The following is a 22,003-nucleotide window of genomic DNA, read 5'->3' on the forward strand; positions in this document are numbered from 1 at the left end:
ACAATTTTACAAGTCTCTGCTGTCATGTAATCTCTTCAGGGAAATCATGACTGTACTACGATTCGGTTTGTGGTTGACAAGGTCAGAGTCATTAAGAAATGCAAGGCAGCTACCATATCAGTCCTAGAAGAAAGAGACGTAGCAAACTGTCAAAGCATGTACATCCCTGGTCCTTATGTTTGTGGTGATGTACTAACCAAGTAATACTGAAGTGTGATCCAAGTCGCACAAATATGGCTTTAATAATAACCTCCGAACAATATGCCTCTAAGGACTCAACAAGACACAGAACGCTGATGTGCACATTACAAACTAGAATCACACAGAGAGTCAGTCAGCACTGTTCCACACTTACATATGTGCAAGTCGCCAGCAGATGGCATGGCAGGGACCACACGGCACGCTTGGCTCCCAGAGACGGCCTCCAGCAGCCAGCCTGCAATGATCAGTCGGTGACCAATTTAAAGACGCAAGTACGGCAACACCACTCTCGGTGCACTCACACAGACACGTACTAGTAGCACGATACAGCAGTGATGAGCAGTAGTACCCCTCCTGTCTTGCGCGCCTTTTATCTGGCCCTACAATTTACTTTCCTAGACCCACACAAATGCCTGATCCTCCTAATTCAATTTGCTCTGCAGACTATTTAAAATTCATAAAGAAAAAGGAGCCACAATTGCACTTTGTGTGCCAGTTACTTTCCAATACATTGGCACCAGCTGATCTTATTTAAGAATACTCAACTTTCGTAGCCATACTTACAGCACATCCTTTGCTTCCTGGTCTAAATCCAAGTTAACTCCCAGCCCCCTCCCCCCCCCCCCACCACACACACACACGCCCCTCCCCCCCCCCCTCTCCCCCCCCCCTCGCAATCAGCTAGTTGTGTGCTGTTATCTCACGTCACACCCTAGTCTATGAGTACCCAGCTGTCTGTCACCTGACCCCTCTACCTGCACCCCTAGCTAGCCCACAGATGGCTCCCCACTCTCCCACGAGCCACTAAATGCTTCCCTCCAAACCCCTCCCATCTCTCTCCATCCCTCACACTGCCTCAACCCACCCCATCCTACCCCACTCTAAAGCCCCACCTCACTCCAGAACACTCACTGTGGGCCAGTAAAGAGCTGGCAGTTGAGCGACCACAAAATAAGGAGACGTGCATGCGCATGTGAGTGTGTGTGTGTGTGTGTGTGTGTGTGTGTGTGTGAAAGTGTGCTCGTGCTCATGTTTTCCCTACAGCTAGAAAAAGAAAGTGCATTCTGGAAGCTCGCCAAGCAACGTACCTTTTAGTTTGGAAGGTAGAAGACGAGGTACTGGTGGAAGTAAAGCTGTGAGTACGGGTTGTGAGTTGTGCATGGATAGCTCAGATGGTAGAGCACTTGCGCATGAAAGGCAAAGGTCCCAAGTTCGACTCTTGGTCCGGCACACAGTTTTAATCTGCCAGGAAATTTTCATATCAGTGCACACTCCACCGCACAGTGAAAATCTCATTCTACATACCTTTTGTTCATGTGCCTATCGATGAGACAGTGCTTCTGCCTTTTGGTGAGCCATCTCCTTTATTCCTAAATAATTCGTAATTTTCAACAGAAACTTTCCGTACGTTATTATTGTATCCTACATTACAATATGCAATTTCCACAATATGTGGTCCTCTGTGAATATAATGGGGGTAACAACTGTAGGAGACCAAAAACTGACTGCAGTAAGCAAGTTCAAGTTATTGTACGCTGCAGTAGTTATGCAGAGGTGAAGAGGGTCACACAGGATAGGCTAGCATGGTCAACTCCATGAAACCAATCTTCAGATGGAAGATCACAACAATAAAAACATTTGATTCAGCATACACCAGACTCCAAACAGCGTACACAACCTGTATGCTCAGAAACACAGAAAATCATATTGGTTCCATCAGCAGGAAACTTCAGCCCGTAATTGTTATGGAACACTGTGGCGATTTTGTTCATTAATAAAACCCAAAACTGGGGAGTAATAAGAGAGGATTGTTGTAACTTCTTATCAACCTGGTTACCAAAATACATATTAAGAACACTGGTAAAGTGTTATTTTAAAGGGGTCACTCCAAAGCGCCACGAAAGTATTTGAGCAATGTATAAAATTAGAGAATCAGTGCACAATATTGAAAGCCTATCTACATAATCTATATCTGCATGACTAGTCTGTAATTCACAATTAAATGCTGGCAGAGGGTTCAGAGAACCACCCTCAACCTATTTATCTACCATTCCACTCCCCTACAGCATTTGAGGAAAAACAAACACTTCAATATTTCCGTACAAGCTCTGATTTCTCTATTTTATTACAATGATCATTTCTCCCTATGTAAGAGGGCTCTAACAAAATATTTTCACATTCGGAGGAGAAAGTTGATGATTGAAATTTTAAGAACCTGCTCCAGCAAATTGCTTTTGCTTTAATGACTGCTACCCCAATTCACATGTGATATCTGTGGCATGCACTTTCCTGTTTGCCAATAATACAAAATGAGCTGCCCTTCTTTGAACTTTTAAATGATGTCCTCTGTCAGTCCTATCTGGTAAGGATCCCACACCATGCAGAATACTCCAAAAGAGGACAGACAAGTATAGTTGTAGATAGTCTCTTTAGTAATCCTAATCTTCTAAATGTTTTACTATTAAATCACAGTCTTTTGTTTGCTTTCCCACCGCATTATCTATGTGAGCATTCCAATTTAAGTTATTTGTAAATGTAATTCCTAAGTATTCAGTAGACTTCACAGCCTTTAGATCTGCGTGAATTATCACGTAACCAAAATTTAGTAGATGCCTTTTACTACTCATGCGGATGACATAACAATTTTTATTATTTAAGGTCAGTTACCACTTTTTGCATCATATGGATACGTAGCCTAAATCATTTTGCAGTTCATTTTGATCATCTGATCACTTTACAAGACAGTAAATGATTTGCAAGACTGTAAATGATAGCATCATCTAAGAGGACTGCTCAGATTCTCTCTTAAATTGTTAATGTAGATCGGCAACAGCAGGTGGTCTATAACACTTCCTTGAGGAATTTCAGATATCACTTCTGTTTTACTTGATGATTTTCCTTCAACTACTATGAACTGTGACCTTTCTGACAGGAAACCACACATCCAGTTGCACAACTGAGACAATACGCCATAGGCACACAATATGATTAGAAAATGCTTGTGAGGAACTGTTTCAAAAAGTCTTCTGGAAATCTACAAATATGGAATAAATTTGAGATCCCCAGACGACAGCACTTATTACTTTGTGTGACTAAAGAGCTAGCTGTGTTTTAAAAGGTCGATATTTCTGAATCTATCTTGGCTATTTATCAATGAATCATTATCTTTGAGATAATTCATAATATTCAAACACAATATATGTTCCAAAATCCTAATGCAAATCAACATTAGTGATATGAGTCTGTTATTTAATAGATTACTCCTCTTTTCTTTCTTGAGCATTGGTGTGACCTGTGCAACTTTTCAGTCTCTAGGTATGGATCTTTATCAAATGAGCAGCTATATATGATTTCTAAAGGAGCTATTGTATCAGCATTCTCTGAAAGAAACATAACCGCTTTATTACACTGAGGAGAGCTACTACTAAGTTACTCACAGTTGCAGTTGTTCTTGATTTGAATACTGCAATATTTACTTTGTTGTCTTTGGTGAAGAAATTTCAGAAATCCGTGTTTAGTAACCCTGCTTTAGTAGCACTGTCATCAGTAACATTACCACAGCTATTGAGCAATGAAGGTATTGGTTGTGTCTTGCCATTGGTGTACTACACATGCAACCAGAACCTCTTTGGATTTTCTTCCAGATTTCAAAATGAAGTTTCACTATGGGAACTATTAAACACATCTTGCACTGAAACCCACCCTAAGTTTCGAGCTTCAGTAAAACATCGCTAATCTTGGAGATTTTGCATTCTTTTAAATTTTGACATGCTTTTTTTCATTGCTTCTGCAGCTGAGTTTTGACATATTTTGTGCACCACCCTTTTAATTTATTTGGTATCCTTTCAATTGCACAAACAGAATGTGCAAAGTAAGTGGAAATTACTCGTCTCTTCCCTGATTACAGTGCAATAGAAGATACTACAAGATGTTGACAGATTGCCATATCTCGGTAGCTTTATATGTAATAATGAGGTCACAGATGCAGAAATCACCAGCAGAACTGGAAAATCAGTCCATATGGTAATTAGGTCTGTAATATGTCAACAAAGCTTTGACTGTACTCCTTTATCATTTATATGTGTGAGACTTGGAAAATATCAGTAAAATCAGCACACAGTCTCCATATTTTTCACCAACAATGCTAGAGACGAATTCTGAAGATGTTAACCCAACCAAGTTACAAACGATGAAGTGCTGAGAATACGAGGTCTACACAGCCTGCACGTAATTATTGTTGAAAGAAGACTGAAGATTGCAGGTTATGTTCTACGCATGTAAGGTGGAAGAATCCCAAAATCAACACTGTTGTGGAAATCAATGGACAGATACAGATGTACAGGAAGACCTTTTAACACCTGGAACTTTTGCAATGAATCTTCAATGCATGGACACAAACTTGGAGGAAGGTGAGAACTTGGCAGCTGATCGAGTGAACTCTGTGAAACCAGTTCCTTGTATGGTACACAGCAAATCTGAGTAAGTTAGTAAGTAAGTAAGTAAGTAAGTAAAGTAAGTACAACTGGGGATTTTGCAAAACTGCTGGATGATCGATATTATTGTCTAGATTTGTCACTGTTGGACTTCTACCTTTTCCTTGATGTGTATTCTTCAGATTGTGAGTTTTATGAGAAAGCTGATAGGTACTTACCAATCAACCTTCCCTCACATGAACTGACATTGTCTCTTTATAAATTCTACTGTGCTAACAATTATCTACTGAGAATCCTCAACTAGGTCTCCGCAGCTCAAATGAGCCAGTTTCTTTTAAATTTCTGTCTTTGGCTATAATTGTCTTCCAAGTATGGTGACACAACATCCTGTCATGAAACTTTTGCCTTTACATTTGTTTACTTTTCTGGACACTGCCTTTTTCTGCACTGTGCACCAAATACACTATGTGAGTAACGCCCAATCTCCAACAACCAATCGTGAACTGTAATCAGTTGTGAACTCTACCAGGGCACATAACAAACAATTAACATTTGCGTTTTAGTGTTCTAAGCTGTGAAGTCATCAGCGAACAAATAATTTAGTACCTATTCCTGGACAGCCGGAGTGGCCGTGTGGTTCTAGGCGCTACAGTCTGGAACTGAGTGACCGCTACGTTCGCAGGTTCGAATCCTGCCTCGGGCATGGATGTGTGTGATGTCCTTAGGTTAGTTAGGTTTAATTAGTTCTAAGTTCTAGGTGACTGATGACCTCAGAAGTCGCATAGTGCTCAGAGCCATTTCAACCTATTTCTGACATGCTGTTGTTTGGAACAACAACTGACATGATCCAAAATATTACTTTTTTTTATTATAGCTTCACTTTTATTTTGTCTAATGATTACTAATTTCAGTATCAAATTCCATCATCAAGCCACTATATGATTGGAAAGCAAAGTGTATCGTTAAAATATTGTTTATTAAACAGATTACCATTATATCATCATTCCTTAAAGTAATGTCCAAAGTGGAAGGACAGATGATTGATTTTGAGTATATACAAAAGTCAGAGTACTGAACCGGATATGAAAGAAGGAAAACCAGAAGGGCAGTGAGAGACGGGTGCCTTCTATCACCTTACTTCCTTAATATTTTCATCAAGGAAGTAATAACAACAACAAAGAAAAGATGACAAGAATCAAAAGGTAATTTCTGGAATACTCCAAGGAAATGTGATAGGACCGTTACATTTACAATGAATATAAATGATCCAGTAGAAAGTGTCAGAGGCTCCTTAATATTGTTCACAGGTACTCTCACTTGTCCATCAGAAAGTAGCAACAACAGAAGGCAGTATCAATTTGCACAATGACCTGCAGAGGATTGGTGAATGATGCAGGCTCTGGCAGTTGACCCTGCACATAAATAAATGTAACATATCACTCACACACACACACACACACACACACACACACACACAGGAAAAGAAATCCAATACTGTACAACTACACTATTAATGACAAATTGCTGGAAACAGAATCTACCATAAAATATCTAGAAGTAACTATCCAGAGCAACCTTAAAGTGGAATGACCACATACAACTGCAATAGAAAAGCAGATGCCAGACTAACATCCACAGGAAGAATCTTAAGTGAATGTAAATTACCCCTGTGTCCTTACCCAGTAGGACTGACAGAAGAGAGAAAGAAGATCCAACGAAGTGCGGAGTGTTTTGTCGCAGGATCATTTAGTCACTGTGAGATCATTACAGAGATGCTCAGCAACTCCAGTGGTAGATGCCATAAGAGAGCAGTTGTGCATCACGGAAAGATTTACTACCCAAATTTCGAGAGAGTAGTTTCCGAGAAGAGTCTGACAACATAATAGTTTCTCTCATATACAATTCACGAAATGATCACGTGAAGAAAATTTGAGAAGTTAGAGATAATACAGAAGTGTACTGACAGTCACTCTTCTCAGGCACTGTTCACAAGTGGAACAAGGCAGAGGGGATCAGTTGGTGGCATGAGACGTACCCCCTGCCACACACAGTTAGGTGGTTTTTGGAGCATGATGTCGATATGGAAACTTAATTGCATGCATATACACTGCAGATTGATGACATCACAATAGTAAATCAAAGTAGGAACTAAATAAAATGTTTCAGGCCTTAAATCTAGAAATGGTAAAACTAAAGCTAAAAATGAATACAAAGAAGACAAAAGTTATGGCTACAGACAAGAAAGGAGGTGGAGGTAGGACTGACACAAGAACAGGCAATGAGCAACTCAAGAAAGCAACTGAAATTCAATATCTCAGTAGCTTTTTGAAAGAAAACAATCAATATTTCAAGACATTCAAGAAAAGAATAGCACAGGTGAAGAATTCCTTCCAAAATAAGAAGAAGCTGCAACTGAATAACCATATCAGCTTCCACATTAACAAAATATTTGTAAAGACCTTTGTGTGGAGTGTTCTGACACACAGATGCAAAATCTGTACATTAGAAAAGCCAAAGGAAGCTCGCCTCAAACCTGCTGAAATGTGGTTCTGGAGGAGAAGTACAAGAACTAGCTGCATTGACAGAAAAATTAAAGGAAATAGGAGAGAAGAAAAAACCACTGAAAGTTATAGGCCAGGGCAAAGCAAAATACACTGGACACTTAACTGGAGACGATAATCTTTTAAAAAACATTTCTGAAGGCAAGATCGTAGGTAAGAAAACAAGGGGATGACTGAGAACATCCTACTTAAACAATGTGATCAATGAATGGGATTTTCTTCACACATGGAGATGAAGACAACTGCTGAAGAGAGGAAGCTGTGGCTGCAGAGACAAGGTTTAACCTTTTGGAAGAGTAAGGACAAACAAATACGAAAAAAGTGAGTCTACATGGTAGCTACATACGGAATAAATGACAACTTCTTGTGTGCAGTCATCAAGTCACTTACCCCAGTAGGTGTCTTATCTACTAAAAGTAAAGGTCACTGTTGTGCTTTCAATAGATGTGAACTGCACCCTGAAAATGGTATGTCTAGTTTGTAGTTGTACAGAAGCTTTTTATTTTGCAAAATGGTTCAAATGGCTCTAAGCACTATGGGACTTAACATCTGAGGTCATCAGTCCCCCAAATTTAGAACTACTTAAACCTAACTAACCTAAGGACATCCCTGCCTGAGGCAGGATTCGAACCTGCGACCGTAGCAGCAGCACGGTTCCGGACTGAAGTGCCTAGAACCGCTTGGCCACAGTGGTCAGCTTTTATTTTGCAAAGAAATTTTTGATAATAAGATGAACTGATGCTGGTACTTGCTACTGAAACCAGTAGTACTTAGATACAACAAAAGTGTGACTATAGAATTAAGAATAATTTTTCCAAACAATCGAGTATTTTTTTCAAAATGGCACCACAATAGTGGATACTTATTTTAAACTAAAGACACAAAAGAAAAAAAGAGAAACTGTAAAGATCTTGAGTTTCATAATGCTCCCTTGGGAGGAAAATATAAGATACCAATTACAAATTATTTGTTTCAGTTGCTTTAGAATAATTTCCTGTTTCACAGGTGCCTTGAAGAAAATAAAGATCTCAAAAGTGTCTTAATGACAACCGATGGCCTCATGTTGACAATAATTGGTAAACTTGCAAGCCATACTTTTTTATGTTGTATAAACTACGAAACTGTTAGCATCGTCAGCTAAAATTTACTTCTTCTGTCTTAATATACCTTCCTTCACTTACAGCTGCAGTGTGGAGACAGCGGTGAGGGTGGGAGCGGGGATGGGGGTGAGGGTGAGGGCGTACTGCTTTAAAATGGTGATTCTTGTATTGATATTCTTAACAACAGATTTATATCTTTTGTTTATGAAAGTCTGCATGCGATGACAGCTGCACTAGTAATACCTTCACAGGTTCGTATTCAAGTTGCAAGGCTAGATCTATGCCAGCCATGACACGCTCCCAGCCTTTCCTCCTCATGATCTGGTTGTAGCGTTGGGACTGCAGGGTGTCTAAGCTGATGTTCAGACCGTCAAGCCCTGCCCTCTGCAAGGCAACCAGCTGTCTTGTCAACATGAGGCCATCGGGTGTCATTAAGACACTTTCGAGATCTTTTATTTTCTTCAAGGCACCTGTGAAACAGCAAATTATTCTAAAGAAACTGAAACAAATAATTTGTAACATTGTTGCTGCATATGAAACAAAACTCCAGTTGATAAATTGAAAATACAAATTCCTTAAAAGTTAACTGTACATTTGCCCTAATACAAAGAGATAAGAAGGGTTAATAAACTGAACTGGAGAATGCAAGTTAAGATAGCAATGAAAAAATAATTAGAGGCATAAGATCACCTACTGCAACAGGGAAATGGGAATCAATATGAACCATTACCCAGCTACTGTCAACTGATTCCATGTCTCCATGCACACTGTATAAACCACTGTGGGTTTGTCCGACAAAGTACATTGTTGTACCACACATTATGGCTTATCCTCATTCAATGCTCATGTGGAGTGTGGGAAGAATGATTCTTTAAATGGTTCTGTGCATGCTGTAATTAATCTTGCCTTCATGGTCCCTATAGGAGTGATACATATGTAGTTATTGTATAATCCCTAAATACCTCGCTTAATACAGGTTCCTGAAATTTCATAAGTTGGGTTTTGTCATATATTTGGCGTCTATCTTCACTTGTCTGGCATTTCCAATTTTTAGTAGCTTCTTGATGCTCTCCCATGCATCAAATAAATCTATGATCAATCATGCTACACTATTTTGTATACATTCAATGTCTGCCATTAGCCTTATTTGTTATGGGTCGTACTTAAGCAATATTCTAGAATGGGCCACACAAGTATTTTGTAAGCAATGTCCTCTATAGACTGTTTGCATTTTCCAGTATCTTACCAATGAATTGAAGTCTGCATTCTGCTTTGCCTACAAGTGAGTCTATGTCACCATTTCATTTCATCCAGATATTTGTATGAGTTGACCAATTAAAACTGTGATTATTTGATAATGTAGTCATACAATACTGTCTTTTATTTGTTTTGTGATGTGCTCCAATGTACATTTCTGAAAACTTAAACTCAGTTGCCTATCTTTGGAGCAATTTGAAATGTTATGATCTGACTCAAATTTGTGCAGATTTTTTTCAGGCAATAATTCATTATAGACAACTCTATCATCCAGGAAAAGTATGACGTTCCTTATAATATCATCTTCCAGAACATTAAGGTACAACATTAATGTAATAGTATAAATTACTATAACTGTATAAATAAGTTTATAAGTGTGTAAAATACATTGAACTATTTGTTACAACAAAACATTGTACTGGTATACTCAGCAAGATGTTAAATCAGCAGATAGCTACATTTTATGTTCAACATTTTGTGTACAGCATATATGCTGGAAAGGATTTATACCCAAATTAAATAAATCTGAAGAAATGGTAGTGTGTCTCTGGAAAAATAATCCATAAAAACTTGTACAGTCCAATTTGCTATTATGTCACTGTTGCTGAAATATAATACAAAGTAACTGAATTCGATGAACATTCTCAGAGTGCAATATGCCTCAGAGTGAAATGCACAGTAATGTCAACATTATTTTTCAAGGCTATGTTTGTGAAAATGGATGAAAGCAAACCACACATTTTGTTCTCAATCTGCGGAAGCATTATGCACTGTGAAACACTGTACTGCTGTTATACATAAAAGCTGTCTCATTGTCAACATCTTTCCCCTGCTGGCTGTTCTACACTTCTCATCATTGATTCAACACATTGTAAGATATTTTATGCTGTATGACACCACAGTCCAGTCTGGTTAGGACAGCATAAAAATAATATATGAATTTCAGTATTGAAACTGGAACAGCAGAACAGCTCTCATCACACTGGATATTAAATCGAGGTTGGATTACAGCCGTGGGTACATCATTTCATGCTACTCAACTGTATGTCATATGTCAGAGTTCTTCAACTGTAGTAGCTGGTGACTGGTGGCTGGCGACTGGTGGCATACCCATCTCTTGGCATCCTGTGAACAGACGTTCTCCACAGGTGACAGATTTGAAGGAAATGCTGGATACGGCAACAGTGGAACACTCTCTGTATCGAGGTAGCTCAGTACAGATCAGGTGATGTAAAGTCTTGCATTATCCTGTTAAAAGATAACATCACGGAGCCCTTGAAAATAGGGTACAGCGATAGGCCTTAACAAAACACAAATGCAATGGCTGCTGTCCAAATTACTGGCTATGTGAACCAGAGGTTGTGACATGTATCCAGTTGCACCCCAAACCATCACATCACATGCTGGACCTGCATGTGAATGACAGGTACAATCTGGCCAGGTCTGTTGGCATCAGAGCCTCCACACACAAGTACATCAATTGTGACGATGTTGCAGAACCGAGACTCATCTGATACAATGACACAGTGAAATTCCTGTGTCTGGCATTGTTGTCAGTTGCACCGCTGTCAGTTCAACTCTCTCTAGAGCTGCATTAATGGCTTGACAGTCTGTGCTGCTCCAGATGCCATCACATTGTATGTGTGGATACTTGTCTCACTGTATACAAGCCCACTTCCTGACTAAATGTACACAACTTCACTGCAGGATCATGTACGCATGAGCGAACACTTGTCTGCCCTCTCAGGTGCTAGTTGGATGGCACTACGGAGGCCCTGCAAGGCATTTAGCATGGCCCTCCTGAACCTACCAATTCTATGTTCACACAAAATGAGATTCTGAGCAATGCAAGCAGCAATATAGTGAAACAATAAACCAGAGTCTCACCAGACCATGAGCCTGCCACTGCCAAATCTGGAATGCTGATAAACATTTCTCCTTCTTCCATTATGCTTAACACGGTCTTTGTGTACACAACCAACACTGAAATAGAATTTCTGAATGAGAAACCTGCTTTCTTGCATACAGAATATGCATGGGAGTGCTGAAAAGTAATGCCTCTGAATTTTTTATTCTGTTCTCAATATCGGTCGAGGTATGACACGTCACGCATATTACTTGGTCAACTTTCCCACTTCACTGACTCGTGGCACACCCCCCTCCCGCTAACAGATGGAGTCGCAATAGGCAGCCCACTCTGACCAGAGATTGTGAATATGTTTACGGTGCACTTCAAGGAAGAGGCCCTGATGTCATCCAAATGGAAATCGATCTTCTTCTTCTTCTTCTGTTATGTGGATAACACACTTGTCATCTGGCCTCATGGAAGAGACAAACTTCTTGACTTCTTTGTACATCTGAACTCCACACGCCACAAAATCAAATTCACTATGGAGACCAAAGAAGAAGGAAGACTACCATTCCTGGACATCATAGTCAGGAGAATAACGGACAGCACCCTGTGCCACAGTGTGTATCTGACTCTATAAAACACATAAACTCAGTTCTCCCTATGGCACTGTGAATAATTTCAATAACAAAAACTGAGATGAATGTTGCAGCGTACATTTAATTTCCACTTTGGCTTTGCATTCAAGATCAGTCTTACCTGAGAGTGCAACATTACATCTTTGTTTAATTTAATTATATGTTCATTAGATTTTGTTTGTAAGGCACGTTTTGCTTCCTAATGTTTCATCTCCAAATGCTGGAAACAATCCATGGAGGAAGAGGAGTATGTAAGACATTGGTGGACCAGGTTGGAAGTATCTGTGAATTTCAATACTCTGTAGAAGAGCTCAATCATTTGAAAATAACTTTCAGACCTTGTGGCTGTTCTAACAGATATACATAGGGCACTACATTCTAAAATATTTGCATCTTTCAGTGACAAAACAAGCAACAAGATTAAAAGTTCTCTTGCCACTTGTAAAAACAGTCGCAGATCGCGACCTCTGAGTGCTATAAAGACTTGCATGCCAACAACAACACCATCTATCCAATCTGTTTTTATTTCACTTTCATGTAAAGCTTTCTCCACAAAGGATATCATCTGCCATGTAGGCAGTGCAAGAGGAAATTCCACACTCACATTTGGGTAATCAAGTGGATTCTGTGTCTTGTCAGAACCAAGTACAATCAACCCAATTTCATCTTTACCACTGGTAAATATCTGGAAACATATTAAATGGTAAAAATAAGTTTTGTTTATAACAAGTTGTATACCAATAAAAACATCACACACAGGTACTCTTTATAAAATCATTTAATTCGATAGATAAAAAATCTACTCACCAAGCAATGGCAGAACACACACATAAAACACTGTTGTGATAGGCAAGCGTTTGGAGCCAGTGACTCCTTCTTCAGGCTGAAGGGTTGCAGGGGAAGCAAGAAGGGTGAAGGAAAAGGACTGGAGAGGTCTAAAAAAAGGGGTAGATTTTGGTAATGTTACCCAGAAACATGGGTCATGGGTGACTTACCGTACAGGATGAGAAGGAGAGACTAATTGTTGGGGAGTGCATCGGGCAAGATTCGGAAACCTGAGAGCTTAAAGGTGGAAGACAGGGTAATATGCAAGACAGAGATTACTACTAAAACTGTACATGAGTTAATAAGAGTGAGAAGCTAAGTGTATTGTATGCAACAGCTGTGGGAGGGGGCAGTGAAAACAGACGGGAAAGACAATGAAAGATGTAGAAAGCTAAAACGGAGTGAAGCAAAGAGTAATTACAGTGAAGAATAGCTGAGACAGGAGAAATTAACGTAAATTAAGGCGAGGTGGGTGGTGAGAACCAAGGACATGTTTTAGTGCTAGTTCCCACCTGCGGAGTTCTGAGAAACTGGTGTCTGGCGGAAGAATACAGGTGGCATGTGTGGTGAAACAAGTGCTGAGGTCACGTATGCCATGTTGAAGAGCATGCTCTGCAACAGGATATTGCGAGTTCCCAGTATATACACTACACCTATGCCCATTTATCCTAACTGATAATTTGGTGGTAGTCATGCAGATGTAGAAAGCTGAACAGTGTTTACATAATAGCTGGTATATGACATGTGTCGTTTCTATTTCTCGCCTGATCCGCAGTTCTGTGTGACTTTCCCAAAATCTACACCTTTTCATGGAACTCTCCAGGCCTTTTCCTTTACCCTTCTTCCTTCCCCTTCAACGCTTCTGTCTGGAAGAGCCACTGTCTTTTATGTGTATGTTCTGCTGCCGCTTGGTGAGTAGATTTTTTATCTATTCAATTAAATAAATGTATCAATAATTTATTGTTTTTGTTGTTAAAGTTACTCTTTATAACCTACTTAAAATACATCACGTACCCTCCTCTCCACAATTCTTCGAACACATAGTTTTGCCTTTTGTAAAAAATCACTGCGTTTCTGTATAACATACTTGGAGTCAAAGCGTCCAACATCTATTACAATTATAAACAGATGAAAGAAAGTCATTGTATTTATTGGCAGTATTACGCAATCAAATATTTTGAAAGAGTTCCAGTGGTATAAATTTACAATATCCTACAAATAAATATATACGTTTATTCTTTAAATCAATTCTTAGCAATAATATAATAGTATAAATTGCAGAATCAATATAGCCAATTTTAATGTAATGACTGCAATACTAATACAAAATAACAGCGGTAAGTTATTACAAATGAGAGGGAGAGAGAGAGAGAGAGAGAGAGAGAGAGAGAGAGAGAGAGAGAGAGAGAGAGAGAGAGAGAGGCATTTAGACAATGTTTCATTACAGTGTGAAACTTATTAGAATTAAAATGAAGCCATAGTGAATTATTACATTCCAAAAATAATAATTATTGTGTTCTTTCACATCAAAATAATACATTCATTAGGCAATGTATACTTTTAATTTCAGAAATTTTTATAACAGCTCTGAACTTCACTGTTTCGATGAATTTATTACATGTGTCAATGAATGAGGGTTGATAACATTGCTTTAGTCATTCATTGCTTTGTTCATCATGTGATATGCACAATGTTCTTAATAACTTCTTATGTAAAGTTCTATCATCAAAAAGATAATCTACGTAAGTTTTAAAAGTCGCGAATCTTTAAACAACAACTTGAAAATGGGTATATCAGTATTTTGTATACATTCTAGCATTGCTAGATTTACTTTTAAATTTTAAAGTATATGAGCAGATTGAGCGACTTTCCATCCAGAAAATTTGCTGTTGGCAAGACCTCACTACAAAGAAAAATGGTCTTTCCGGAGTCAAATGCTAAAAAATTCATAAATACCAGCATTGTAAGTTATACAAACAGGTATTAAGCAATGGGCATAAATATCGTTCTGCTTGACTTGAAAAAAAGTAGGTAGATGAAAGAGTAAATTGGGTGCAAGGATTGAACATAAACTCACCCAAATTGCAAAGGTTTAAAAAAAAAAAAAAAAAAAAAAAAAAAAAAAAAAAAAAAAAAAAAAAAAAAAAAAAAGGGACCAAGAGGGTCACTGCTCAAGAATTGAGAACAGCCCCCCCCCCCCCCTTCCCTTTCTTTTACAGGCATGCTTTCACTTTTCAGATGAGACCATGTCCCCCATATGTGAAGAAAATAGCCAATACGTAAAGAGAATTACAGATAAAGCTTTTTCTAGAATGAGATTTTCACTCTGCAGCATAGTGTGCACTGATATGAAACTTCCTGGCAGATTAAAACTGTGTGCTGGACCAAGACTCTAACTTGGTGATCTTAACCCCAGGTCTGTGTTGCCGATTTGGGAGGTAGATCTCGTATCTGGAAAGAGGAGATGACAGTTAGGGTACTATGGGTGAGCAGCTGCCATCAATTTTTGATGGTGCAGAACCCACAATAGTGGAACTGCTCCCTAGTCCAAAGGCACCTGTTACCAGTCTTACCCCACAATAGTGTATCGAATCCAGACGTAATGTCGAAGCTGATGAAAAGTCATATGAGAGATTCCTGTAATCTAGGTGTGACTTCACCAATGCTGCATACAGCCATATCAAAGTAGAGTGGACCACACCGTGGTCAGTGTCGCTGAGGCATAGAAGAGCATTCAGGTGCGACCTACATGTCTACTTTAGTTGACAAAGACGGGGAACCCATGTCAACTAGGCATCTAAGACCGGTCCTAAAAAACACAATGACAGAAATGCATAACATAGGTCATGGCAGGCAAAAAATGGATGCTATGAGTGAAAGCCCAGGATTGTGCTTGGTGTATTGCTCCCTGCATTCTGCCTCCAGCAATAGCCGTCGTGGATGAACAGGAAAGATGGGGACACCATATGCCATGCAGCTGCCACCAGATCATTGATAGCCACAAAAAGGAGAGTGGCACTCAAAACAGAACCTTGTGCAAGCCCCTTCTCCTGCAGGGGGGGATGCTACAGGAGGCACCAACCTGTACCCAAAAAGTGTGACATGGAAGAAAGTTCTGGATAAAAATCAGGAGTGGGCCATGGAGGCCCCACTCCTTTAAGGTGGCAAGGACGTTATGGCACCATGTGGTATCATAAGATATACACGCAGATCAATGAAAACTGCAACAAGGAACTGATGCTGAGCAAAAGCTGTTCAGCTAGCACACTTCAAGTGGACTAAATTATCTTCAGTAGAGCACCCTTGGCGAAAAGCACCCTGGATCGAAGCCAAAAGATCCGGGGATTCAAGGACACAATACAGCCTTCGACTAACCATATGTTCAAGTAACTTGCAGGACACTGAGTAAACAATCTGGACGACAGCTGTCCGTTTGAAGAGGCAATTTATCTGATTTAAAAACTGGAAAAACGGCATTTTCTCGCTACTGGGAAGAGAATTCTGCATTGCACCAGGGATGGTTAAAGAAAGGCCAGGTACTCTGACGGAAAAATTTGCAACACCCAAAAATAATTAATGTAGAGTAATGAAATACCAGGAATATATTTGTTGAGACAATGTATGTAAAGTGATTAACGTTGCAGGATCAGAGATCAATGTGAGTGTGAGATAAGCCACTGCAAATGTAAATGTAAATGCTGATACGCTGTTGTACATGTGTCATGTGTGTGTGTTTGTGGGATGTAGTTCCATGCCTGTTGCACTTGGTTGGCCAATATAAGGACAGTTAATGATGTTTGTGGATGGGTTGAAGCTGTCATCAGATGATGTCCAATATGTGCTCGATTGGAGGTAGAGCTGGTTATCGAGCAAGCCAAGGCAATATGTTGACACACTATAGCATGTTGGCTTACAACAGCAGTATGTGAGCAAGTGTTATCCTGTACGAAAACACCTCCTGGAATGCTGTTTGTGAATGGCAGCACAACAGGTCAAATAACCAGACGGACATACAAATTTGCAGTCAGCGTTCGTGGGATTCATACAGACAGTTTTGTCAGTGGAAAAGCGAAAGCCATTGTTGATGCTCCAGGAGTAAAGACAATCAAGACATTGCTGAAGATGCCACTAAGTGAGACAGGTTCATAGAGAACTGCAATAGAAGGCAAAATCGTCAAAAAAAAGGGAGCCGGAGATGCCCAGTGGGAGACATGCCATTATAGGGTTAATGGTGATAGCAAAGAGAATGACACTCAGAATGGAACCCTGAGACACACCATTTTCCTGGATAAAGGTGTCCGACAAGGCAGACCTTTCATGAACCTCGAAAACTCGGTCTTTTAAAAATGTCTGAAGGAAACAGGGTAGGTGGCCATGGAAGCCCCACATGTGAAGAGTATGGAGGGTACTAGCTCTCTAGCAGGTGTCATAGGCCTTCTCACAAATCAAAAAACACAGCGACAATCTGGGATTTCTGCAGAAAACCATTCATGACATGGATGGGCAAAATAATGAGACGGTCCACTGCAGAATGCCGTGTTGAAAGGCACACTGTGCATTCATCAAAAATTGTGAGACTCGAGCCACCATATAATCCGGGCATGAATCATATGTCCCATCACCTTGCGAACACACTGGTAAGAGAGATGGAGTGGTAGCTAGTAGGAAGAGTGTGTGTGTGTGTGTGTGTTTTTGTGTGTGTGTGTGTGTGTGTGTGTGTGTGTCAGAGAGAGAGAGAGAGAGAGAGAGAGAGAGAGAGAGAGTGAGAGAGAGAGAGACAGAGACCTAATTTCGGCAAGAGCTGGATTTCAATCAATAAACTGAGTTGAAGTCTGCTGTTGTGGTCTTCATCCAGCTACTGGTTTGGTGCATCTCACCAGCCTATTCCAGCCTTTGTAAGCCTCTTCATCTGCATAGTATTTCAACCTAAATCCACTTAGAATGGAGAACCACCATTCAGAGAATAACTTTTTAACAACACAGTTCGACTTCTCTAAAGGCTTCTATACTGAGAATCCAACATAATATCTCACAAATTCAATTCCAGTAGAATTAAATAGTGGAAATTAACCCCTCTGTCATCTTTCCAAAGCCTTTGACTGTTTAGATTAAAAAATTCTGTGAGGGGAAGCTAAAATAGTATGGCATTAAAAGTCTTCCCCTTGCATGGATTGAGTTGTACTTTAACTACAGAAAATGGAAGGTCACATTAACAAATGATAAGACAGGAAGTGGGCGCCATGTGTAGAGAGTACAAACGATACTAGTCCCCAACAAATGTCGTAGGCTTTCTCCAAATTGAAAAACACAGCCAGTCTGGGATTTCCACAGAAAACCATTCATGACATGGGTAAACAAAGTGGGTGATAGCCAGAAGGAAGTTGTTTGTCCTTACCGGGCTTAGGTGTGGGTATAACAGTGGCTTCACAACAGTGGCTTAATAACATGCCCTCTGCCCAGGTCCGGTTGTACGTATTAAGCAAAAAGTGCTTGCCCACAAGAGAAAGGTGCTGCAACATTTGAAAATTAACAGTGTCTGGTCCAGGGCAGAGGATTGAGATAAAGTGAGAACGTGAGCTAGCTTCCTCATAGTAAAGGCAGCACAGTAACACACACGATTCTGAGAAGAGAAGGGTATTGCCTGAGTCTTCTCTGCCCATTTCCAATAGAGGTAGGCAGGATGATAGTGGGAGGAGCTCAAAATTTCTGCAAAATGGCGACCCAAGGTGTTGGAGATAGCAATATGGTACACGATGATACTGTCTGCTACTGTCAGGATGAAAATTGGGGAATGGATCTTGCTCCCAGAGAACCATCGGAAGTTGGTGCACACGATGGAAGAGGGGGGTGAAACTGTTAAAAGAACTAGTGAACGAAGTTCAGCTACCTTTTTGGTTATCCTGAAGAATGCGAATTCCATCGCAGCAGGCTTCAGTCCACCAAAGGATTGGGACACAGCATGGTAAAGAGGAAGTGTGAGGAATGGAATGTTCTGCGACGGTAAGGATAATGTTTGTAAGAAATTCCACCTGTGACAACTGTGGAAATCATGTTCGTTGAAGGTCGCCAGGGCGAGGTAAAGTCTCCAGTCAGCCTTAGTGTGCTGCCATTTCGATGTGCACGGAGGTGGGGTAGGAGTCAGCAAATGGATAGCACACAGGAAATGGTCGCTCGAGTAGGTGTCAGAAAGAACGGACCGTTCAAGATGATGTGCAGGACGGGCAGTGAAGAAGGAAAGGTCCAAATGGGAATGGGAGTGCGACGAGTCTGAAAGCAACATGGGTGCTTCTGTGTTAAAGATGAAAAGGTTAAGTTGATTAAGAATGGCAGCGAAGAGGGCACCTCTCGGATAGGTTCTGGAAGAGCCCCAAATGGGATGGTGTGCATTAAAGTCCCCAAGCAGCAGAAATCGCCGAGGAAGCTGTCCAATAAGCTGGAGGAAGTCGAACCTGGTGACATCAAATGATTGAGGGATGTAAATGGTAGAAAGGGAAAAGTTCAAGTGAGGAAGGAAAAGACAGACTGCAACAGCTTGATGACAGGTAGTCAGGGAGATGGATGGGTTGACTATGAATGTCATCCCATATGAGCAGCATGACTCCTTCATGAGACAGAATGCCAACCTCGAGCGGAAGGTCAAAACAGACCAGGAAGAAATACAAAAGCTCAAAGCAGTCGCGAGGATGCAATTTTGTTTCCTGAAGGCAGAGTACAAGTAGAAGCTGCGATTCTAAAAGCAGTCATAAATCCTCTTTGTTGGATCAAAGTCTGCAAAAGTTCCATTGGAGGACAGTCACGATGAGGACAATAGGAAGGGGTGTCACCTCGGCAGCTGCCAAGTGTCAGTCTGCGAAAACTCACTGCTACAGGGCACAGAGGCAAGAGGATCCTGCTCCATGAGGTCCTACAGAAGTGTCGGCTTTCTTCTGCTGTCGACATGAGGAATTCAGGGCATGTTGTCTGTAGTTCAACAATGCCTAGATGATCCTTACTGCAGTTTGATTGCATCTGCATTATTACACTTTGCCAAGAAGGGCTCTCAGCAAGGGTAGTGTCCAGACATCGTGGAGTGAACCGTGGCAATGTTGTTCGGACATGGAAGAGATAGAGAGGGACAGGAACTATCAGTGACATACCTTGCTCAGGCCACCCGAGGGCTACTACTGCAGTGGGTGCCTGCTACCAACAGATTATGGCTCTGAGGAAGCCTGACAGCAATGCCAATGTGTCGAATAATGCTTTTCGTGCAGCCACCGGACGTCTTAGGCTTGTTGCTCTTCCATTCATTGAAACTACAAAATTCCTGAAGCTCCTGCTTTATACAAAACTATCTTGGTCCTCCGACTTCATGCTCCCTGCAGCTTTTTCGATGGGTGTGAACCCTTCACCATCTTGGCTTCATGCGGCAGCCCATCTTCACCTTGACCTTCAGGCTCGCCTTCAGTTTCACGACCTATGCATGGATTTTTGCAACAGTATCTTTGTGTACACTGATGGCTCTTGGACTGACCATGGTGTCAGGTGTGCCTTCAACGTCAACCAACATTTTTTGGTACTGACTTCCGGCACATTCTCAGTATTTACAGCAGAGCTCTTCACCCTGTATCAGATCATGGAGTACATCTGGTGACATACTCTTTTCAACTGTGTCACTGCTCAGACTCTCTCAGCACCCTTCAAAGCCTCTGTGCACTGTAGACTGTCCATCCCTTAGTGCACCGGTTCCAGGAAAGCTTCCACTTGCTCACTTTTTATGGAGCCACTGTGATGTTTACGTCGGTTCCAGGTCATATCGGTCCAAGAGGTTGCTGACACTGCTGCCAAAGCTGCATTCCTCGTACTTCAGCCCAATAATTCTTGCATTCCCTCTGATGACCTCTTGTTGCTTTCTGTCAGGAGGTGGTGTCACTTTGGCATCGCCACTGGTCCTCCATTCATAGGAATAAGCTCTGGGTTATTAAGCCTCTTCCAGTGGCTTGGACAACCTCCTCTCAGTCGTCCTGGGGCGAGGAGGTCATTTTAACTAGGTTGCATATTGGGCACTGCCTTTTTAGCCATCACCATTTGTTAAGTGGTGCTCCCCCACTACTTTGTGTACATTGCACCCAACTTTTAACTGTCTGCTGTTTCCTCAGAGGGTGCCCTTTTTTTTACCGTTTACGTTCCCGTTTGGGTTTGCCATCTGAGTTATTGGCCGTTTTAGTGAACAATGCGTGGGCTGTCGACCGTGTTTTACTTCTTATCAGTTGTAGCAATATGGTGAAGGCCATTTAACTTTTAGTTCTGGGCCTCCATTTACCTATTGCGTACTTCATAGACCTTTCTCCACATCCCTGATTGTAGCTGTCCTCTCTCCTGTCATTAAACGTTGACATGTAATCATTTTTAACTCCTCTCCTCACCTTTGTGTTTCACAGTTTTGGCATGGACACATATGACCCTAGTTGTTTTTGCGCCCTAAAACAAAATGGGGGAGAAATACAAAGCCCTTACATTCTTTTGTCGACTTATGTCTTTACCTCCCCTTGAGACCTCAAAATTTGTCGGGGAAAAATTCTAAAATGTGTCTGTGGAATCAGAGATATCAGGGAATTTCACTTGGAGAAACTTGTGGCAGCCCTGATTTTAGGTTTTTATATATGGAAATTATTTTTGCTTCTAGTATTGCAGTTCTGAATTGCTGAGTTCATCCTAAACTCACACGTGAGTGGTATCTGCATACCCAGGAACTTAGAACACGGGAGCCTAATTGCCCATTTATCCCTACTTTTGATATTCGTATCTGTAAGTCACTTTCATTTCTTTAGAACTGCACAATACAAGTTTTTAGGCATTAAGCTGGTACCTGTGGATCAGTACACGCCTGTTCTGTTATTCTCCTGGATGTTTCTGGTATGGATGAGTTTAGATCTTGCATCAATAAGTTTGTGGCACTGCAAAACATTAGAGTTTTTCCTAAGCCCTCCAGTGCCGGAAGTAAATCATTTTTGTGAACTTGGCAGCAAACACTGTGTGCCACATCATATTTTATGTTCTCCCTTTTTGAGTTTAATCTTATTCCTGTCTTATCATTTGTTAATGTGACCTTCCATTTTCTGTAGTTAAAGTACAACTCAATCCATGCAAGGGGAAGACTTTT

At 40.7% G+C, this 22,003-nt stretch overlaps 1 protein-coding gene across 1 annotated transcript in view; it reads right to left on the minus strand.

Annotated features, from left to right (window-relative positions):
• LOC124592031 (molybdenum cofactor biosynthesis protein 1-like) overlaps window positions 1-22,003 on the minus strand; it is a 113,780-nt gene that overhangs the window by 48,535 nt on the left and 43,242 nt on the right. The window contains exons 2-3 of the mRNA XM_047131790.1: window positions 12,505-12,724; window positions 8,539-8,765 (exon numbers count right to left, since the gene is read on the minus strand). Of these exons, the coding sequence (XP_046987746.1) occupies window positions 8,539-8,765; window positions 12,505-12,724 (447 nt within the window). The remainder of the gene's footprint in view (window positions 1-8,538; window positions 8,766-12,504; window positions 12,725-22,003) is intronic.

The sequence above is a fragment of the Schistocerca americana genome, unplaced genomic scaffold (genome assembly GCF_021461395.2).
Source record: "Schistocerca americana isolate TAMUIC-IGC-003095 unplaced genomic scaffold, iqSchAmer2.1 HiC_scaffold_89, whole genome shotgun sequence".
NCBI lineage: Eukaryota > Metazoa > Arthropoda > Insecta > Orthoptera > Acrididae > Schistocerca > Schistocerca americana.